The sequence below is a fragment of the Peromyscus leucopus genome, chromosome 6 (assembly GCF_004664715.2).
Source record: "Peromyscus leucopus breed LL Stock chromosome 6, UCI_PerLeu_2.1, whole genome shotgun sequence".
Taxonomy (NCBI): Eukaryota; Metazoa; Chordata; class Mammalia; order Rodentia; family Cricetidae; genus Peromyscus; species Peromyscus leucopus.
In genome coordinates, this window is record NC_051068.1 from 58042544 (window position 1) to 58065385 (window position 22842).

Consider the following 22842-nt stretch of genomic DNA (forward strand, 5'->3'; position numbering starts at 1 on the left):
CAGACAGAGTCATTGTACAGGGATCTTGAGTTCCACTTCCCTCCGGCAGTCAGTTCAGAACTCTGGCCACGAGCCCCGGCAAAGCTCTTTGGGAGTGGGGATCCCCTTAGAAATGAAAGACAAGTCACAGCCAGGGAGAGCCAGAGGAGGAGTGGCTATCCTCTCCGACTTTGCTTTCTGCCTTTGCGGCACCCTTGAGCAGCCCGCAGGCTCCTTATTTGGGGTTAGGGGCGCCCAGGGGAAAGGAAGCCGGGGGCCGCCTGGCGGCATTCCGCGCCACAGTGTGAGCTCCGTCTGCCGCGGGCCCCGCAGCACCCCCTGTCTGCGCCAGCACCTGTTGGCCCGCCAGCTGGCGGCCCGCGCCCCCCGCGCCCCCAGCGCCCGCCCGGCCGCCCGCCCCGCGCCCCGCGCGCCGCCCGCTGGGGGAAGGTGGAGACGGGGAGGGGACAAACGCCGTCCTCCCGGCCCGCCAGGCCTTCTCAGCGCAGCCAGTGCAAAGCGGCCACCGCTCCCCAGCCGCGCGTCCAGCCCTGCGGCAGCTCGGGCACGCGAGCGCGCGGGACTCGGAGCCGCCTTAAGTCTCCCGGCTTCCTGCAAGAGCCTAGCTTGTACCCGGGAGGACTTCGGTGGCCGCGGACTGCAGCTCAGCGGCGGCTCCGCGGTGGATCGGGGCCAGTCCCGAGTCGCCCACGCGGCCTCCCTGCCCGCCCGGGACCCGCGCGGCGCTCGCCGGGCACGGTCCCCTCCCCCCAGGTGGGGGTGGGGCGCCGCCGGCCGCCCCGTTCCGCAGCTTTGTCATTGATCCCAAGGTGCTCGCCTCGCTGCCGACCTGGCTTCCAGACTGGCTCGGCGGGACTTCGAGTCCTCGCCTGCGTCCTGCCCCCCAAACTGACAGGTGCTCCCTACGAGTCGCCACGACTCATCGCCGCTCCCCCGCGTCCCCACCCCCTCTTTCCTCCCTCGCCTCCCCCCACCCCCGGCACTTCGGCACAGCTCAGGATTTGTTTAAACCTTGGGAAACTGGTTCAGGTCCAGGTTTTGCTTTGATCCTTTTCAAAAACTGGAGACACAGAAGAGGGCTCTAGGAAAAAGTTTTGGATGGGATTATGTGGAAACTACCCTGCGATTCTCCGCTGCCAGAGCCGGCCAGGCGCTTCCACCGCAGCGCAGCCTTCCCCAGGCTGGGCTGAGCCTCGGAGTCGCCTCTTCCCCAGTGCCCGCCGCGAGTGAGCCCTCGCCCCAGTCAGCCAAATGCTCCTCCTCGGCCTCCTCCTGCTGACATCTGCCCTGGCCGGCCAGAGAACCGGGACTCGGGCTGAGTCCAACCTGAGCAGCAAGTTGCAGCTCTCCAGCGACAAGGAGCAGAACGGTGAGTCTCGCCCCATCCTCCCCCTTCCCGCTTCTCTCTGTGCGTTCCGGTTGGCATTGTGCGGTGGCGTGTGGGGTCCTCCAGCCTTGGAGCTGATGGTCGGGTCTCTGGTGCTGCAGATGGAGTCCTGTGAGTCCGCGTGCACTTTAGGGGGGTGGCGGGGATTCTGGGAGTTTGCAACTTCCAAAACTGACCCGGCAGCCGAAGCGGGAGTGCCCCACAACTTCAGCTTGAAGAGGACGCTTGGGCAGTGGGAAGGATTGGAAAAGTCAACTAGAACCACATTGCAGGGTGGCATATAGCCAGAGTTACAAGTAAAAGAGCACCTTTAAGAAGAAATAAAAAATGAATGAATCTTGGCAAGTTTGACTTTACGCAGGTATAGGTATAGTTTCGCCTGGTAGAATGAAGAGTTCAGGAAAGGTATCAGTGTCCTTAATTGAAACACTGTATATGGGAAGGCAGGCACCAATTAAGAAATAGGTGAGAATATGGAGGTCGAGAGGTTACTTGAACATTTTCAAGGGAATCAGTGATGGTTTTTCTCGTGTACTTTTTTTTCTTTCTTAAAAACTTGCCTTTGTGCCCTGAAGTCCTCACCTTTTGGTGGTGTGTTTTTTTGTGTGTGTGTTCGTGAATGACCATTTTGTGTGTGTTGGAAACGAGTTAATCCCGCATAGGAAATGAGAATTACTTTCAGCTTTCAAGTGTACCTGAAATGTTTAGAAAACTTTCAGATGCAAGTTCCCCTGGGCTGGGATTGCACAGAGCTGGAGAAAGGCTCCTTTCATAAGGCTAGGGAAGCTTCGGGTGTGTAATTTGCTTAGCCTCTGAACTCCATATGATTTACATCATTCCATTTCTAAACTCTTTTGCTCTTGATCTGCCATTATGAAGTAATTTTTGAGACTCTTTTGTAAATAGAAATTTTATACTGCACATGGAACCACAATGTTAATGTAGGCTGTCTGAAACTGGAATATTAAACACTCTGTTTACAAGTGGAGGTTCTTGCTGCTATTTGAAAAGAAATGTACATGTTTTTCTACTTTGTCATTTGTTTACAATGCAAGTTCACTAACCAGGTAAGAAGTCTGTGAGCAGCATTTGGAGAACGAGAATCAAGTGCAAGCATTGTTTAACTCATAGTGACATTTTCTATATATAGGGGATGCTTCAAGGCTCCACATCTGGATTTCAACTCTATAAAATGTTCATCTTAAAACAAAGCCCCAAAATACATAAGTACTCTTCATTATCCCTCACTGTGCCAGGATATGGTATCACATTTATTGTCGTGCTTGCTCCTTACCCCTAGCTAATGTGATGGCATGCGGCATCTGCAGGCTCTTGAACTACTGATCAAAGGGCAGTCTAGTGATCTGTCTATAATCATAGGACTTGAAGAGGGCTAAGGGGTCAAAGGAGCCACAACACCAGCTATACCAAGGCAGGAAGCAGCACCAACCAACCTTTGTCCTTTCTAATGCAAAATAAATGTCCAGTTCAAAATATCACTTCTTACTGGATCAGTTTCTCCAGGAGACCAGTGCACAGTACTCCTCTCTTCCTCTCTTCCCAGTCCCTCATGTCTTATTGCTGTGCCCCAGCATCTCCCAGACTCCTCTGTATGTGAGTGTGTACATGCCCTTGCTCTTTTCTTGCAGTCCTTTCTTGTGATCCATGTGCTATCACCACTTTGTAATGAGCCCTAGAGCTTTCAGCTGTCTGCAGCCACTGGGTAGCTTCACATCCTCAGGAGATGTGAGTTCAGTAAGCCAGGCCACACACATTCTGGTGCCATCTGAGGCTGGGCCATTCTCATTCCTAAGATGCACGATGCTAAAAATAGCCTAGTCGTTTCCTAATCTGTGGGCAGAGGATCTGGCTATGTTTAGCTCTTGGAGTGTTGGCAGCAGGAAGTAAGCAGAGAGCAGAGGAACTACTCACCTTATAGTTTCCAGCCTAACCAGAGGTAGGACTGGCTAGCGCTAGGGGGCAATATAGAGCTATTTTTCTGCACATGCTCAGGTTGAATTTTCCAGTTCATGGGGGTTTCAGAATTTGAAGCTAACAGGTGGGTGTGGAAGAAGATCCCTCCGGAATGTGACCAGATTTCCTGGAATAAAAACTACTTCTTCCTTCTCTTTGGCTTGCAAAATTGTCACTTCCTTATTTGGGTTATTTTTCACCCTCCTATTGGGATGTGTTTGAGTTTTGATTGCTCCGTTGCTCTTTGTGTTGATGATTGTTCAATTCCGTAGATGTGAACCCTCCTAACAAATTCCACCTAGAGAATGTCAGGGGCCCACTTGATGCACTGTGTGCAAAGGCCTTCCAAAGGCCAAATGCAGTGTCCAAATTGATCTTGTTTTGTGATAATAGGCACTTGGCTCTGTTTTCTTTTCTTTCTTTCTTTCTTATTTTTCACAGTCCACGGAGGCTTTTTATTAATGTGTTTTACATCTCTAGAAAAAGAATCACAGGATTTTTCCTCCTGTATGTTTTCGTCTTGCTTCTTCATGGTCCATGATGCCAGCTGAGGTTGTCAGTACAATGAAACCAAACTGACTGGATGGGAGCAGATTGTTCTGCCATTTTTCTAGGTCTTTGAGTTGCACATCAAATCTAGGGCTTATCACTCCACACTTGTTCAACCTGCCTGTGAGGTTCACGACGATTTTCGCATCTCTGTGGTTGTCGATGATTTCAAGCTCACCAATGTAACCATGCTTCATCATCACAGTTAGAAACCTAATGATGACTTTGGAGCAGGCTGACGTGGAAAGATGGCGGAAAGAGCTTGGCTCTGTTTTCAAGGCCCCCTCCTCATAGTGCTGATATTCCTAGGCCTTATTAGTTTTAGTATTACTTTGATGTCATAAGTGGGAAAATGTCTATTCCATATTTGAGCTAGATATACATACACACTTAGAGTGGAGCATGTGGGCATGACTGAAACTTAGGGATAGGCATCATTTGCCTGGTTACCAGTTACTTGTTTGTTTGTTTGTTTCTTATGGTAAGATTATTGCTTTTGTTATTTAAATGAAAAACACTTTTATCTATGCACACCACACCCCGAACTGTTAGTAAAGGAACCAGAACTCACACATGTGAGATAAGCCTTATACCACTGAACCTTATCCCCTGCCCTTCTTCATCCCTGAAGGCTTATTTCATACCTTGAAGGCTCCTGTATGACGCAAAGCTTTCTAGATTTTCCCTTGAGGAAATGAATTGAAAAATAACATTGACCTACTTGGAGGATTTCTGGCTGTTAAACTAGGTATGACATAAGTGTTAGGGATGAGAATGCCTACTGTGGGGTGTGGACGTTCTTCCTGAGTGCTTCTGAGTTGCAGCAGGTGAAACCACATATATGTTCAGAAACAACAAGAAGAAAGGCTTATTTTGTGCACTGAATAGAGCCCTCACAGAGAGCAATTACAAAGCTGTTGGGGGAGTGATGCTTCTTCACCTATGTTGTGTCCGTGAATTTAATTGACCCATAATCTGAAATTGCTTCTTACTGTCCTCAATCTCCCTAACCACTTTGAGTTTTGACTTAAGAGTTTGCCTTTATTGGGGCTCACTTATGACCATCAGTTATTGCATATCCTCTTTCCTACGGGGTCCTTCATAGTTCTTGGGACAGCTTAGCTTCGGGAGAATGGTCCACTAGGAATGCTTTGGAGTTTTTGGTCCCCTTTTAGTGTTAGCTCTTCCTTCCTATGGTTGACACATGCCTGCACCTAATCAAACTGTGCCCACCTCTTACCCCTTTAGGCGTAGTCTGGAAGTTCTTTTGTGAACATACTTTGCTGAGGCTTGAGAAAGGTGCCCAACCGTGCACGGGGTCTGAGTAAGAGCTAGAACGATGTTCCTGCAAGGCAGCCCTTAAGTTTTAGTGCGTGACCTTTGTAACATTTATTTTTTTTGTCATTTAGGGGCTTTAAAAAGAAACTTCCTCCTATGGTTTTGTTCTGTATGAGAGAGCTGAGGCAGCTGACTAAGGAAAAAAACTCTTATGTAACGATGAGTCCTGCCCTTTCCTTCCAATAGGTGGGTTTCAAAAGTCCTGCACCAACAGTGGTAGTTTGTACTGAATCAAGTACACGTCACATTAGATTGAAAAGGTATGCAGAACGTGTCAAGGTCCTGCAGAAGCGCTGCAGATGGGCATGGGATTTGCTAATTCCTTGTGAACTGATGCTGGTATCAGAACTAAGCTGTCTCTCTAGTTGTAGCCTGAGTGGTATAGCTCTCTCACTCAGCTAAGCCTTAGCAGTGTCTGGTCAGATTAGCCCTCCTGGCCTCTCACCTGTCTTATGCCCACTTCTACCTTTGTGCTTATAGCTTCTGTACTGGTAAGATTCTCAACTCTGTCTATAAACTTCCGTGTCTTTTATTTGAAAACCCTGAGGATAACCTATGTTAATTTATATAAAGCACCCGCAAATCAAGCATTTCTAAGACCACTAAAGTGGTCCCCATAGGCTTTGTGCTGTGTCAAAATACCATGTCAGAATCAAAGTTCCTTCACTGGATTATTCTCGTTTTAATATTTTGGATCATTTATTTGAAACTATTATCTGTGACCAAAGTATCTCTGTACTATTCATGAAATTGCTAATTCAGTTTTAAAAATTCTGTGCTGGGTATATGTCTCCACTTCTGGCTTCACTTGTTGTGAGTAAGAAATTACCCTTTCCTTTCTCCTATGAATCTATCCAGAGGTTGATTTCCAATTGTTGTGCCATAGTACTTATGCTATACTGTTAAAATGGGGGAAATGTTTGTAGTGGGTCCACTCTTCCACCAGCACAAAGGGAGCAGCCATTCAAAGCTTCCTGGTACAGCCCCAAGCCTGAGGAAACCTTCTTCAACCTGAATCTCAGAACTGATTGGTTAGTGTTCTTATCCTCCCAACAGCAAAGCTTTCTGACACTGTGGACAACTTAGCTCAGATTTCAGGTAAACTCACTGGAGGGACCTGGAGTGAAGAAGGGGTTGGCTTCTTTTGGCTACACCTCACCTCCTTGCAGCTTCCTGTCATGGATACTAGACGTACCTTCCCTCAGGACAGGTTTTGCTGACCCTTCAGTCCAAACTATCCAGCCTTCCTGTATCATCAAGGATAATTAGCTACATAGAACTTTCCATGCTTTGTTATATTGATTCTTTTTTCTCTTCTTTTAATTGGTGGTCTATTCTTCTTAGCTCTTACTATGGAGTCTGAGTCCTTTGAGAACATGGGCCTAGTCTGACTTGTCCTCTGTAGGAGCAATAGCCCCTGGATCTGGGTGTAGCAAATGCTGTGTTCCCACTCAATATCTGTGAAATATTATGGATGTGAGATGCTTTTTTATATCAAGACAGTGGTATCTACTTTAGAATCTGGCCCTCTTTAAAGATATAGTCCACAGTGTTTGGTCCTTTTCATAGGAAGATAAACTTTGGAATGGTAGGACAGATAAGAATACTACTTGACAATTTTGGTGAACATACCAAATTCCCAAGTGTGTGGGTACCAAACAATGGGCAGGTTACCTAGGTATAATGTGATGTTGGCTACTCTCTTAAAAGTGCTGTTTGCTTGTATACATGTGTTTTCTGAGGATGGGGATTTGATGCTGACTAAGACCGTTGGGAATGGTAAGTAGATGAAAACCTACAAAATCGAGATGACTTTAATTTTGTGCTTTGACTCATATACAGCATGTACCTTAAGATGCAAGGTGGTGGTGGCACACGCCTTTAATCCCAGCACTTGGGGGGCAGAGCCAGGTGGAGCTCTGTGAGTTCGAGGCCAGCTTGGTCTACAGAGTGAGATCCAGGACAGGCACCAAAACTACACAGAAAAAGCCTGTCTTGAAAAACAAAACAAAGAAAACAACAACAACAACAACAACAACAACAACAAAAAGATGCTAGAAATCAGCAACTATGCTGATGATGTTTGACCTGGGAAGATCCTAGGATCCACTGATAAGAAAACTGGGTGAGGCATTAAAGAGAAGACATCCCTTGTAAAGGCATGAGATAGCATATCAGCAGTCAATTGCTAATATGATATAATTTTCCTTATATTAGAATCAAATAAGCCATGAGACAATCAAATGAGACAGTTTTTGAAGCATTTTTTTTAAATGTAAGATGCTTTTGTGCTTTGCTTGTCTAAGAGATAAAACACTATCTACATGAACATTAAAGCAAAGAACTTCATAATGGGCACATTCAATTCATAGATCAGTTTGTCTGGCTAATGCACACTGTGATAATTCCATAGTATAAACATGGAACAATCTGGCAAATGACTACAAAGACTGCCTTTAGAATTCTTACCATTCAGTTTCATAAAACATGGGACAGTTTGACAAATGACTACAAAGACTGCCTTTAGAATTCTTACCATTCAGTTTCATAGCTGCACAGCAAACAGGTCAACTGCTTGATGAATTATTTTAATTGATATTTCAGTTCAACAGTGGACAGTGATGAAATGGATGGTTGACATTTGCAACGTTTCTCCTAAAAGGGAGTTGTATGTATTTTTTAAGTGTCAATCTTGTATATAGAAAGATTTTTTTTTACTAAATGTTTCCTAGAAATAGATGAATAATCATGTGGTGGATGAGAAAAAACATGGTGTGTTATTCTATTGAAGATTTCATGAGGGAAGTCTGATTTTACGTATGTTACATGGTTAGTCCCATTCAGAAGTTCATTGTTTTTGTTTTTAACAAAGCCAAGAACATCAGAAAATAAACTCTCCACAATAGAACAATTAATTGCCTAAAATAGGATAGGTTTAGTTTATTAGAAGCTTGTTTGTTGAAATGATTAAATCTGAGCACAAATGATCTGAAACTGTAAGCTAAGTCCTTAAGTGTGATATTTTTTTTGTACATTCTAAGCTCATGTCTCCTACACTGATGGCATTGCACTCTCTTTCCATTGTATCTCTAAACCTCATAGATGTTACTCTGGTCTATTGGAGGTGGCATTGCCTCCTTTGGGACATTAGTCTTGGTTGTCACCCCAATTGTCTTTCTTTTTTTTTTTTTTTTTTTTTTTTTTTTTTTTTTTTTTTTGAGACAGGGTTTCTCTGTGTAGCCTTGCGCCTTTCCTGGAGCTCACTTGGTAGCCCAGGCTGGCCTCGAACTCACAGAGATCCGCCTGGCTCTGCCTCCCGAGTGCTGGGATTAAAGGCCTGAGCCGCCACCATGCCCGGCTTCCCAATTGTCTTTCTAAGGCTAGTTTTTTGCTTTTGCTTTATTCCTGTTCTGTGGGTAATTCCTCTAACTTTCAAACGATGATGCTTTGGTACTTGGCTTTATCCCTTTCCAATTGAGTTGAGTCATTTCCCAGTGAGATGAGGTGTGTTGCTGAACACCTCCTGAGGAATATTGTGTTCCCTTGAAGGAAGCCAACCTCCCAATTCCAAAAGTCACACTATTTTAAGTTCAAGGACACATGTTTCCATTACTACAGTGTCCATTGTGCACTGATAAGACAAGAAGGACCACCAGGAAAACATAGAACCCACAGTATAGGGATGATTCTTGGAGGCTCCCTATGAGTCTCTCATTTTGAAAGCTTTATGAGTTCTTAGGTGTGCCTGTCAGGGAGAATATTCATGCTCCTTGTTTGCATAAAGCACACAGTTCACCTGTGAGCATCCCATGAGGCATTCAGATAAACAAGCAGCTTAGTAGAGTTCCCACAGCTGGTGAAATATTCTGCTTAAGTCTGCCTCCAAGACAGGCCTTGTAGTCATGTGCCTAGTCTTTATGAAACAGATCTTGAATGCTTTATTAGGACATTGCTTTCAATCAGCAAATACAATGAGCATGTGCTCTATGCCTAGTTCTGCCCTAGATGCTGGGGTTCTGCTGGGTACATGAAGAAGAACTTGTTATTCCCACCCTCCTCCTCTTTCCCCTCCTCTTCCATTTTAAACATCTGGTCTTATTTTGTAGTTCAAGCTGGTCTTGATAGCACTATTGTAGTTGGGGCTGTTTTTATAACTCACCATTCTCCTGCTTCATCTTTCTGAGTACTAGGGCAATTACTGCCCTTGAAAATCTGCTACAGAAGTTGGCAGAACCATCCTTTACCTCACGTGCTATCAGCTCTGTGTCAACAATAACCACAAGGATGAAAAGGACTGACCACACTTGAATAGTTTCTGAGTCTGGATGGCTGATTTTGCCTAAATAGCAGGTTCAAGGAGAAATGCTTCTTTAAGTCTAAGTTGATTTGATTCGAAATGAGTGTTTAAGATAAAGAGAAACATTCTACAGAAGGGAACAGCCTGAACCAAACAACAGAGGCAAGAACAGTCTAGACTCTAGAGCAAAAGCAGGAAAAGTGGAAAGATGTCCTGAGCTGGCGGATTTGAAGTCTTGAGGCTCTTTTCAGTGTCTGCTTCCTGCAGCGTGGTCATCGACACAATGAAAGACAAAATTGTCTTCGTGTTTACAATTCATCTCAAAACCACCATTTCTTAGGTATTTTCTAAACAGGCATGCAGAGAAAGAGTTCTGCTTTGGTGCCCATGGTTAATTACTTGTTGCTTGAGCCTTTCTTTTCTTTCAGTAGTTAAGCATATTCTGAATTGGCCAGATGAGCAAACTGCATAATCTCTGTACCAGTTCCCAAGCCCTACCCATGTTCACACTCTTCTGTTATGCCTCCTTTACATAAACAAAGAGCTATTTTCACACTTCATTCATGAAGGAGATGGTATGCAGAAGGAGGCTGGGGGAGGGTTCCAGAGGTTGACAAGAGGCAGCTTCTGTTACAGGGCATTAGTGTAATGAAGCTATTACTTAAACATGGACGACAACAGCTTTAACATTTTTAAGGGAAGACTAATTCAAGTATAGTAGGTTATTAATCCTTATGAGATGCCTTTGCTGAGAAACTGCATCAGTTCTCTGTTGAGGTTACCTCTGGCCTCTGTATATATAACAACGCCTACAGTATCTTAAGGTAGTGAAGGACCAGAAATGACTCAATTATGGTGAGCATGCTGTGCAGTTGTGTTGCCATTATTTGAGGCTATACTCTTTGAACTCCAGGAAAACCTTGTTCCTAGGTGGATGCTATTTTAAGCATTTCAGTATTTGTAAGATTGAGCTAGGCCTCTGGCTTAAGAATGCCCAGCTGCCCACTGTACCTGTCCTTAGTTCATAAAACAGATGAGAAACCATCAGCAGAAGTTACATTTTCACGACACGTTGTTTCTGGCAGTTCTTTTTTTCTGGCTATTTAGAAGGACATCTGTTTTTTAAACAGTCATATCATTTATCTTTTCTCTCTACTGAGGGATAAATCACAGCTTATATCCCATATTGCCACACATATTCATAGCTAGAGTAATTAGAAATGTAAATTGGGAGGCATTAAAATGCTATAATTTCCCTTTCAATGGCAGCAGAGTGTGTTTATAATCAGTGCATTTGCTTGAGATGTGAGCAAGATGTGAACAGATGAGATGAAAGAAATATTCAACTTTTCATTTTCTTTCTTCTCTCTCTCTCTCTCTCTCTCTCTCTCTCTCCCTCTCTCTCTCTCTCTCTCTCTCTCTCTCTCCCTTTCTTTTCAAACAACATCTTTCTACACAGCCCTGGCTGTCCTGGAACTCACTATGTAGTCCAGGCTAGCCTCAAACTCACAAAGATCTGTCTGCCTCTGCCTCCCAAGTGCTGGGATTAAAGGTGTGTGTGCAACCATGCCTAGCCAGAAATTTCAATTTTCTTATTGGTGGGTGTTTTCTTGGTCAGTTTGGGAAACTGGGACAATTCAAAGTGACTTGTCCTATTTTAAACCTAGACATGATTATGCGGACTGAGCTTCACATCATTTAAGAACTTAGGAGACACCATAAATCAATAGTAATGCTTGGTAAAGTGTGACCTGCCATCAGATCACTGGAGAACAGACTTAGCATGTATAAAGCTCCAGTTTCCATCAATAACAATAAAAATAGATTTACTAATAAATTGATCTGAATATATTATTGCAATTTTTAAACGGGCTAAAAAGTTTAAAATTTGATATATCTGAAAAGCATGGATCTGTACATACAGTCAAAGGGAGGCAACCTGGGGGCCAAGCTGGGTGTATTGATGATGATGATGATAATAATAATGATAATAATAATAATAGCTAATTAAGTTGGATGCAACAGTGTCTCAAACTATGCATACAGTTTAGTGTGCTATTGCTGGCATTCTATAAGCACATGGGGAGCCTCATAGTACCAAGACCACATGTCACAGCACAGAGATATTTCATAGCCTTTGATGCAATTTTCTACCTATTAGAGACATAGATGATGATTACAACAGAATCTTGCACTGTGTTGCTCATTGTAGTCAAAACTGTCTTAATTATTTGCACAAGAAACAACCATCTAAGAATAGCATAGCTTTGCAGGTTGAGATCTGGTCAGGATATTGAGAGGCTCCTCTAGGAACTTAATTGGTGACACTAAACCATTAAAGAGTAACTTTCATTTTTTTTTTTTTTTTTTTAAGAGCATTTGCAGACTTGAGCTTTAAAGGCACGATTAAGCACATGGAATAAGGAATCAAATAATCTCTCTGCTTCTTAAAAAAAGAGTTTGTCTTTCCTGGTGGAAATTCATTTTTAATCTGTACCGATAACTTTTAATAGGCATCAGTTGGGCACCCCATTAAGCTAACTGCTTTAAAATGATTTCCTTCTAGAGCCTGCATTTATATCTTAGGAAACCAATTAGCTTGACTGGATTTCCCATTTCCTTTGCAGTGTTCCTCTGCAGCCTGTTCAGAATGGTTAGCCTGCCAAAGCAAAACCCTCAGAGGTGCAGACCTTCGGGAAGAAGTGCAAATGCCACACTCTGCATTGGAAAAAAACTGGGAAAATGAGCCTCCTATGCTCTATCTGCCGAACATTTAAAACTGCATAAAGCACAGGAAATACTTTTGGCATGGGGGAATGTGTGGCTGTTTCCAAACTACAAACACTGTTCTGCAAAGTTCCCCGGTAGTGGTGAATTATATGAGACCACGTCCATCTAAGTAAGGCTTGTTTAACTAGCCTGTGGTTCTGGGGCTCATTCAAACACTCTTAAACAAAATAAAGGGAATGGATGTAATAACTTCTTTATGGAAAGTCCATAAAAAGCTAGAGGGCCGTGTAAACAAATTGGGTCATTTACTAGATGTTTAAGTGATAGATTTGCAGTCCAAATTTAGGGCTGCATGTGATGTTTTATAGGGTCATGCCTATATTCCTACTTGAGAGTAAGGGGATAAATTTGGCTGTTTGTGTGTTTGTTTTTGTCTAGCACGTGAAATCCCATCATTGCTATTTTATTGTATAGTTTGAAAATACCTAAGATTTAGTCCATATATATTTGTCTTTTGTCTGTCCATTCCACTTTATATGAAAAGTTGAATTGGCCTACTTTTTGTTCGCACTGGGTTCTATTAAAGGAAAATATGATGATTGAAATTGAAATTTTCCTTCTAGGCTCAGACATGTCGAAACTAATTGTAAAATAATTGTTCTGGCTCACAAGAGGAGACCTTCAACTACAGCTATGTAAAATAGAAATCCAAACAGCAGTTATGACTTATGGTCATTGGAACTCTGCTTGTCTTGGAATTAGTCCTCTTATGACAAACCACATATGACATCGGTTCATCTTCTTGGAGAGTTAGATCTTAAATCCAGTCCCCAGTTTTCCTCCTCTCAGTAGAGCCTCCACACTGCATTAGAAAATTCCTTTCCCTTCTTTGAAATTGAGCAGGAGGATTGTGTCACACTGATCCACAACACAGAGCCCAGAGAGCTAGGGGCATAAACCTTCCACATTAGGTGGACAGCAGAAGCCAATCATCCTTGTGAGCATCAAAGTGTGCAGAAGATGGTAAATAACTTCTCCATTGAGGCTGTAGCACATCTTAATTCTCTGGTCCCTCAGCTCTGATTGGTTTGCATGGCTTTAAAGGAAGTGAGTGTGTAAGTAATCCACAGTACTCATCAAGGAATCAACGATCCTGTCTAGCTGGACCACCATCCCTGGGCTTCAGTAAGTCAAATGATGAGCTACATCTAACTCCTCCTGAGTAGAGATGGAGGCATATGAACACTGCTCATCAGTGAAGATTGCAGTTAAAGGAATAAAAAAAACTGCATGAAGAAAACCCCACGAAGGGGTTGCAGTCCAGGCAAGGGGGCACTGGTAGAAAGTACAGGATGCCAAGGGTCAATAGAGAAGCTTGAAAAACAACAGAATCAAGAATAGAGTGACCAGTGGAAATGAAAACAGAAATTTGAATGCTTCAATGCAATGAGAGGTATGGAAGAATGGCTAAGTAAGGGTCTGAGGTCTTGAGCGTTAAGGCAGAAACAGACATCAGAGTGGTCCTAGAGTAGAAGTACAGAGGGGAAGCAATGATTCGTTTCTATACTGGCGTGCTTTTAGGACAGGGGAGACAGGCAGAGGAAAGGGACAGGTTCCATACATAGTAAAGAACAAGATCCAGGCTCCCATAGTCCTTATGCATCAGGGAAATGCAGGTGAAATGCACAGAGATTGTGCATTCTTCCTGATACTGATTTTCTAGCTCGCTCTTAAGTGACACGTTTTTATTGTGTAAACTCTGTGTGTGTGTGTGTGTGTGTCACACACACACACACACACACACACACACACACACACACACATGCATGCACTGAGGTCAAAGAACAACGTTGTGGAGTCAGTTATCTCCTTTCACTTTTGTGTAGGTTCTGAGGGCCAGGCATAATGTCATATACTTCTAATTCCAGCACTAGGAAGACTGAGGCAAGAGAAGTGATGTGAGTCCTGAGGATCAAATCCATGTTGCTAGGCTTGAGCATCAAATCCAAATCAATGAGTCAAATCACTGGTCTTGCCATACTCTGAGTAGGTCTTATCATGCCTGTCACATACCTGCTTCTCACTGGAGGGGCAAAAAGATTTCAATTCTTCATTCCTCTCAGGAATTCAGCATTCACCGAACATCATATCATTTCCTCTGAAAATTGGAACACTGAGCACATCTCTCTTGCTGTTACTTTGATATCCTAGTACACCCATCTTGTAGATATCTCATTGCCATCCAGTGATCCAATTTCACATATGTTTAGAGTACTTTCAGAGTCTCATGGGGTGTCTTCGTCTTAGCACTCCAATGTGAAATTGCAACTTCAAAGACACCGTTTCTGTTCTGCATTCCAACACAAAGACTCCAAACGTATAACATAGTCCATTAAAGAAGGCCAGAATGATTTTCAGGGTAGTGAGTGAATATTGACATTTCTATTTGCAGGTAAAATATTTATAGCTGCATTTGCGTTTTTCTGCTCTCTGTCATTATCCAAAGTGTGGTGCTAGTTACCGATGGCACAAACTGTGCCAAAGTGCCCTTATTACTCTGTGATCTAGGTTTTAGCTGCTCCCCCTTACCCTTTTGATCGGCTGAATGAGGGTAAATACCAGATAACTTCCCTACAGTGGAGTTGTGAGTGAGTCTACCCCAGTCAGGTGTGGATGCACACGACCTGGGGATCAGATTGAAGTTCACATTCTGAGTTAGTAGGCCCTGAGTGGAGCCCAAGAGTCTGCATTTGAACAAGCTCATAGGTGGTGGTGGTGCTGGGCTAAGGACTAAGGTCCAAACCTTTGTGGCTCTCAAGGGCTACTGAGACTCCTTCCTTATTCCTTCTTATACAAGATGCCCCACAGCTGATCTGTATGTACCATGGACATCTTCATTTTCCCAATACCCAGTCATCTTGCTGACTCAATAGATAGTCCCTGAGATAGTCATTATCTAAGGGAGATCTTCAAGGATAAAGGATGTAGTAGGAAAGGAAGAGTTCCATGCGGAACTTATGAGAGAGCATGTCTATGCCTTCGGCATGCAATTACCTTTTCACAGTTCACCTCTTTGTTGTGGAAAAAACAGAACTGAAAAGTTATTTGTTAATGATGAAGGTCTATATCTGACATACTATAGAACTATGTGAATGTTGTTGATAAGATCTTAAAAAGCCAACAAAGGTTTTTGCTTTTAGATTTAGATTATGTTCCTAATGCTTGATTTTGCTTTCCTTTAAAATACATGCCTAATATTTTTCATACCATTACTTTAGAATCCTATATTTTCCCAACTTTATCAAATATAATTGATAAATAAAAAATGTGTTTACCATATTTAATTCAATGTTTTGATATGTGGAAAATCACTACCACAAATCAGCTAATCATCCATAACCTCACATGATCATCTTTTTGTGAACATGATGTTACATTTCAAAACTATATTTCTTTAATACACACTTGTTTGGTTTTTATTTGCTAGAGGGTCTGTCAGTGTTCTTGTGAAGGACAGAGGGTTTAGAAGGTGTATACTGTATTTGACCTGCCAGGGGCTGACGATACTGCCATTTAGTAAGTGCTTGTGAGTGGAGCAGGAGTTTTTTCACACAAAGCACACAGACATTTAGGGCCCATCCTTCCCTGCTCCACTAAAACCCTTTCCCGTTTCTCAGTTTGCTGTTCTCATTCTCCAAGCTCCCAGAGTGCTCCAGTGGTCACCACTTGTTATTGTGGATTCCAGTTACCAATGGGTCTTATCTTCCATAACTTTTAAGTGTCAGTCAATAAAACGTTGAACAGTCTTTAGTACAGGGCCTCAGATGGTAGGTCTTGAGTGAAATATAAACAGCGTACTTAGACCCAGCACAGCTTGTCCTGCTGTGCTGTTCGCTTCTGGGATCCTAAACCAACTTCTAAGATCTTTAAGTGAGTCATATGCCTTATTTCACAACTGAGGGATGCAACTAACGTCTGGCTTCAATTTGAGGAACTAAAAGGGGACACACAGAATGGCCTCAGTCTTTCTGCTTAGACTGAATAAAATTGATGAACCAAGAACCTGATGGGCAGATTATAATGATGACTGCTTAGAATGTTATTTCCTTAACCAGAAAACAGAAATGTATCATTTCCAGGAAAAAAGACTTTGAAACTGTGAACTTTGTGAAAATATTTCATTGCAGTTGATCCGTTCAGAGAAGATCATGACCTACCAAATGTTTCTTTGCAAAAACTTTAACTTTAGGATTCTCATCCCCCTTCTGAAATTTCCAGTTAACCTAAGATGCAGCTCAGGTGTTTTCTCCTTATTTTCAGTTTTCTCTTTGTGCCTTGGGGTTTTGAGATTTATATTTCTAAATTGTCTGCTGGAAGGAAAAATATTAAAAAGGTGGGGTTTTGTTGTTGATGTTGTTTTATAGTCACTCAAAGGATATGTTTTCTTCTTCCTTGAAAATGAAGTTGATTTTCTCAGCTGTGAACATATGAGATTATGGGCAAGTCTTCTGTTGCTCTGGCGTGTGGACAAAACAGAAGCAGACCCTGGAGAGAGAGTTCAGAATTCATGGCAAGAAGCACATGTTCAGTATGCCAATATTTATGGTGTCACAAGCAAACTAAAACCACACACTGCTATTTACATAAGTGTGGTGCCTAGACTGCACAGGCATGTGTTGTGTGGAAGGCAGTACATTGTTTGGGACACATAAAACCTGGCATTTATTTCACATTAGCTTTTTTTCTCTATGAGGGAGAGTTATTAATTACTTAATTATTTTCTTTATTATGTATGTTTAGACTTGAAGTCAGCTACAATCAGAAGTGGTGACATTTAGCAGAAATGCAGATTGGCCTTGTGCTATTGTAAATATGAGTAGGCAGTGTCATCCTGGCACCCTTCACTCCTGGGCTGAGTACTTAGGTGTACTGATCATCCAACTGAACATGAACTTCTTCATAGACATATTGATCATCTTTGTTCTTTTGTACGTTGCATCTTATTCAGGATCTTGGCTTGTGTTCCATCTTCTTGAAAAAGAAATTGACATGCATACTTTTGATAAGAAAACACATTTGCTGCTTTTTTTATGGTAAATATCCTTATAAGCTACTATCTACTTGATTTGTAAGGACAATAAACTATCAGAGGCATTGATGGGAGTCACTTTCTTTTCTCTGCTTTCATAAGACAAATACATATAATAATTCAAACAGTGATAATACTGTTTTGCACTTGCACAGGAACTGTAATAAAAAGGTGAGAATACAGTGGTATTGGAAATGAGTTCTGTAGAAAAAGTTGTGTTACATCTGCTGGGGTGATATTACATCAGATGTGAATCCTGACCCATTCTTTTCAAAGTTCCATGTTCTTCTCAAATTCCTTCTACCTCCCTTTTAGCTGACTCAAGTCTAGAATACTGTCTGGCAAGTATCCAACTTACAGAACATTTTAAACATTTTGTCTGATTCTGCCCTTTGAGGAATGTTCCTGTGACTCAGTGTCAAAAGGAAGTTTCTCAACATAGTTGTTGATAGAAAGGGATGATCTTTGGTGTGGAGGGAGAGGGCTTCATTTGTGAAGGATGTAAGAAAAAAATAATGTAAGGAGTAACTCCTATATGAACCAGTGGAGCTTGACTGTGTAAACCCTTCTATTCAATTGACAGAGCCCAACATATTTAAGAAGTTATCTTATGTTTCAAGCTTTGTAATTTAAACATTGTGCTTTGGCTTTTTGTTTGTATTTCAAACATTTTATTCTTAAGATTTCCTTCATGTTTCCATAAAAAGACAAAATTTAGTATGTCTATTTTGTAAACAATTATCTTCAACATAGATTAAAGAAACAAACTTTCCTGAACTGCTTTTTTCATGCTAATTAATCAATATTCTTCATGCTCAAAAATTTGAAAATGGTTATAGGTTTTCCCTGAGCTTTTTATGTCTAATTTTGGTACTAGAAAAGAAGAAGAAATCACAACCCAAATCAAATAAAAAAAGTTTCTCTATAGTTTATTCCTATAATTTAAGTCAATTAGAGGCTAATAAACACAACTGTATTTCTTTAGTGGTGATTAGCAAGTTGAAGAATGGTGCTAGCTTTTCGTGGACCTTTAATAAATCAATTTTTAAGTATTTAATATGAGGAGCCTCCTGAGTCTTGGGGGAGAACTGGCCTCTCCTGTTCTCATGCTTGTCTAGCCACCAAAATTGATTTCCACATTTTGTGTGTCACCAGGGTCTTTGTACTGGAACTGATAGCAGGTTAAAGGATACTTAGTATCTTAAAACATTAATAGACTTAGTTTTAGTGTGGTCAATATTGCCAGTGAGTCATGAAAGTACAGTTGTAATGAAACAATTTGAAAGGAATCTGAGTTCTAGGTAGTGGTTAACTCGTAGTATTTTCCCCAGTGACATAATACTAAGAGATAGGTACAGTGTTTCTTAAGAAGCTTGGGGGTGTAGTTGAATATTTCTGTAATAGCTGACTTGTAACATAGGCTCTCCTGTTACCCTGTGACTTCAAGTTCCTGTTGCTGACTCTTATCTGACTTGAATGCTCATGTGAAGGGAGAGTGTTGGTCAAACCAGAGATTTAGGCAAAGCTTCAGAAGAAAGTTTTGCTTATTTTAAAGATAGTGAGATTGGGAAGATTCTCCCTTTTGATGAGTACTTTGTACTCCTGTAGACATGTCATACTTATTTTATTTCAGCCTACATGTTCAAACAAATAATAACATATAGACAGCAATATGACCTATATTGTTATTTTACTCAGTTTTGGAGAATTAAGTCTAGAGCAAGACAGTATTACAGGGAGAAGAACATTTTTTTCCTTTGCATGTAAGCAAGTTACTGGCAGTTTCATTGCCCCTAAAATCCATACTTGGAAACATCTAGAAATTTTCAATGTGGACTATGTTGTTGTGTGAGTGTATCTTTGGCTCTAGGAAGGATTTGATTTAATCTTTTCTGCCACACATTTTGTAGGAAGCAAGGATTCAACTATTTTTAACAAGATGGAGAGTGGACCATCAGGCTCAGATCTTATCTAATTGAGAAATACCTTCTTTTCCTCTGTCTCTCTGTGTATATATGTGCGTGCGTGTGTGTGTGTGTGTGTGTGTGTGTGTGTGTGTGTGTGTGTTTTGAGGGAAGGATGCTGAATTCAATCTCTAGTATAGTCCCTCAAGTGCCATCCACATTTTTACAAGACAAGGTCTTTCACAGTCCTCTAACTAACCAGTTAGGTAGGATTGGCTGGCTGGTAATTCCCAGGTATCTGCCTGTCTCCACCTCCCAGCACTGGGGCATCTACCACACCTTGCTTTGTTTAATTTCATTAATTTACTTATGCATTACTTTTGCATGGGTTCTGGTAACCAAACTCAAGACCACATGTGTATAAAGCAGCCAATTAGCCAGCTGAACTTTTACCAGGACCTGTAGTATCTGTCTTAAACTGGAGACCACTCAGGAGTCTTGCTAATTTATTTGCTGCTTTGTGACAGTGTAGAGTGGAAACCTTTCTGGACTCATTCAGTAACATTACAATTTAATTATTAGAACTTTCATGCTAATGGGGATTTCAAATTTTAACAAAATTTATTCTCATATTCATAAGCATGTAAATACCCAAATACATGTATCCCTCACGCCTTAACTACACTTGCATAGATTGTAGGAGTAGCATCCTGAGATGAAATCTGGTTTAATTTAGCATTAAGCTGTGCTGCTTGATATTTTTGGAAGGCAGCATCATAAATGAAGTCCCTGGACATCCACTACGGTGAAGGCTGAGGCTGTTGTTAGTAGGGTAGGTCTGTTTCCTCCTTTCCCTGTTTTGTTTATTGAACCTAGAACCTCACTACAGGCAATAAGTACTCACTGTCCAAAGACAAAAGACTCAGAAAAAAAGGAAAATTGTCCACCTCTCCCCTCCATGTTTAGAATATAAGCCATCACACCTACAATGTCATCATGTTCAGGCCTTAGTAGGCATTTAGACGTTTAAAAAGTAAGCATTTAAATCTGTGAAAATCTGATTTCTTATAAAATTTGTTTTGATATATTTGATATTATTGTCATGTTTTATTTTTGATTTCATAAATATATTTACTTAGCAATAGAGCACTTATAAGCATTTTAGAAAATTTTATAATTATAAGTATAAATGTACGTTTTTTTTATAGTATACTACTACTTGTTTTGCCTCAGGAAGGGAGTCACAGCTTTACGCCTTAGCTTTTGGAGCTGAGGTGTACAGGTTAAGCTGAAAATGACAGTGTAGGAAGAGAAAAGATACAGGGGTTTTAACATTTTATAGGCTCTGGCACTTCACAGAAAGATGTAGAAACCTAAGGAAGTAGTTAGACATGGGACTTTGTGTGCCATCTTAACCATAGATGATAAATTGTACAGAGGGATAAGATAAAGGGAATGAGATTTGGGCAAATATAGTTTAGAAAAGTGGCTGGGGAAAACATGTGGAAGTAGCAGTGTTACATGAGGGCTACTGTAAGAAGGTATGTTTATAGGACTCCTCTTGGTACCATCTCTCTTTTCCAAAGGGTAAGGCTTGAGTTCTCCACCCTGATTTGGGGACAGGTGATTTCAGACCATCTTCACAGAGAAAAGATGTACCCAGTGTTTATTGGTGCACAATGAGTGAAAACATTGTTCTTTATTGTTGATTCTCGGCTGCTTTTGGCCCCAAACAAGCCTCCTGCTCCAGCAGAGTGACTAAAGGTTCTATTCTGGAGCCTTCAAAATCATTGCTTCAAACTTTTCTAGTGGCAGGCAAACTTTCTCAAGGAAGACAGGGTTCAGCCCGTGCTGGTGTCATTGGGGCATGCCTGGGCTTGTCCAAAGAGTACAGCTGCCCTGTTTCCTGGCATGGGTTTTCCTGCTTCCCTTCCTGAAAATAAAGCCAAAAGTTACAAATACTGTGTCATCCAGTGTGTAATAGCAATAGCATCTGGTGGGACCACACCTGTGTCATCTCATGTGTGGAGAAGGGGTAGAGGGACAGGACTGGTTTTTAATTACTGCTGCCCTTGACTTCCTTAGGAATCAGAGGTCATCCCATTAGTACACAGTTAGGAAACCTGGAGTGTTATGACTCATTTTATTTTGGCTGTGCACAGTATAGAAAATGTCTTGCCTAGGAAGGAATTCCTTTCAAAGTGTCAGTGTTCCCCACACAGCTCTCAGCTCCTGTCTGAATAGTCAGTTTTCTTTGCATAGGCATTCTTGTGGGCTTAGCTGCTCTGTAACCTCCTCACCCCTCATTAATAATTTCCTGAGGCCAGTTTGTTATAAGGAAACATTACACATTGCCTTGCAGACAGTGTGAGTGTGTATGTGGGTATGAGTGCGATAATGTGTGTATGAATGTGTGTATGTGTGTGTCTGAGAGAGTGTGAGTATGTATGTGAGTGTGATAGTGTGTGTATGAGTGTGTGAGTGTGTGTGTGTTCTCCTTAATGACAAACCAGAATATTGATGCTCTAGAGAGGAAAGTGAACATTAAATCCCCCATTACTTTGCATGTTAAAAAGGACATCAAACTCTTAAGAGGAATGTCCTGAATGCTTTTTCAACCAAGTGGCTTCAGTTTCTGCTTTGTTCGCCTTTGAACGATTTGAGTATTTAAAGGAATAATTAAGCATTCTTCCTAGGCTTTGTAGTTATTAGGAAACCACAGAATAAATTGTTCTTTTTTTTTTTTTTTTTTGGTTCTTAATTGAAAAAAAAAAGAAAGAAGAAAAAGAAGGGAGGGAGGGAAAGAGGGAGGAAGGGAGGAAGAAACAAAGAAAGGAAGGAAGGAAGGTCTTTCCAGGAAGAACTCAATCACTGAGAGTGTAGGTGAATTTGGAGAGGATGCTGGACCTGGTACCCCATGGACTATAATTCTTTCCTACCTTTCTCATACTGGTACTACACATGCTACCCCTGAATGTAACCATGCTTAGATGGCTGGGCCCTAGGGCAGTAAGTCTCTCTCTCTCTCTCTCCCTCTCTCTCTCAGATTTATTTATTTATTATGTCTAAAGTGTCTACATGTTTTGCCTGTAGGCCAGAAGAAGGCATCAGATCTCATTATAGATGGTTGTGAACTACCATGTGGTTGCTGGGAATTGAACTCAGGACCTTTGGAAGAGCAGCCAGTGCTCTTAACCGCTGAACCATCTCTCCAGCCCGGCAGTAAATCTCTTATGAGAAAATCTGTGAATTACTGAGCTTACATTACTCATGGGATTCAGAAGATAGTACAAATAGCCCCTCCCCACTGGAAAATCCTCATTGCTCATACTAACACCTTAAATTTTTTTACATGTCTTCACAAGTATTTCCATGAGTGGATAAACACTACAGTGATACCTGGGATAGCGTCTGTTTTTAACCCTAGGGACGGAACGGCTCATATTGTAAATATAAATATTTTATTGATTAGAGCCAGGGTAGGAAGCGGTAGAGATATTAGGAATGCACTTCCTAAAATACATTTCCTCTTTTGGAAATGTTCTCCAGTGAGCCCACAGTACACTAGAAACAG

The 22842-nt window shown here is 41.7% G+C and overlaps 1 protein-coding gene across 1 annotated transcript in view; it reads left to right on the forward strand.

Annotated features, from left to right (window-relative positions):
• The first annotated feature begins 805 nt into the window (after positions 1-805).
• Pdgfc (platelet derived growth factor C) overlaps positions 806-22842 on the forward strand; it is a 163330-nt gene continuing 141293 nt past the window's right edge. The window contains exon 1 of the mRNA XM_028880127.2: positions 806-1369. Coding sequence (XP_028735960.1) covers positions 1252-1369 — 118 coding nt within the window. The 5' untranslated portion in view covers positions 806-1251. The remainder of the gene's footprint in view (positions 1370-22842) is intronic.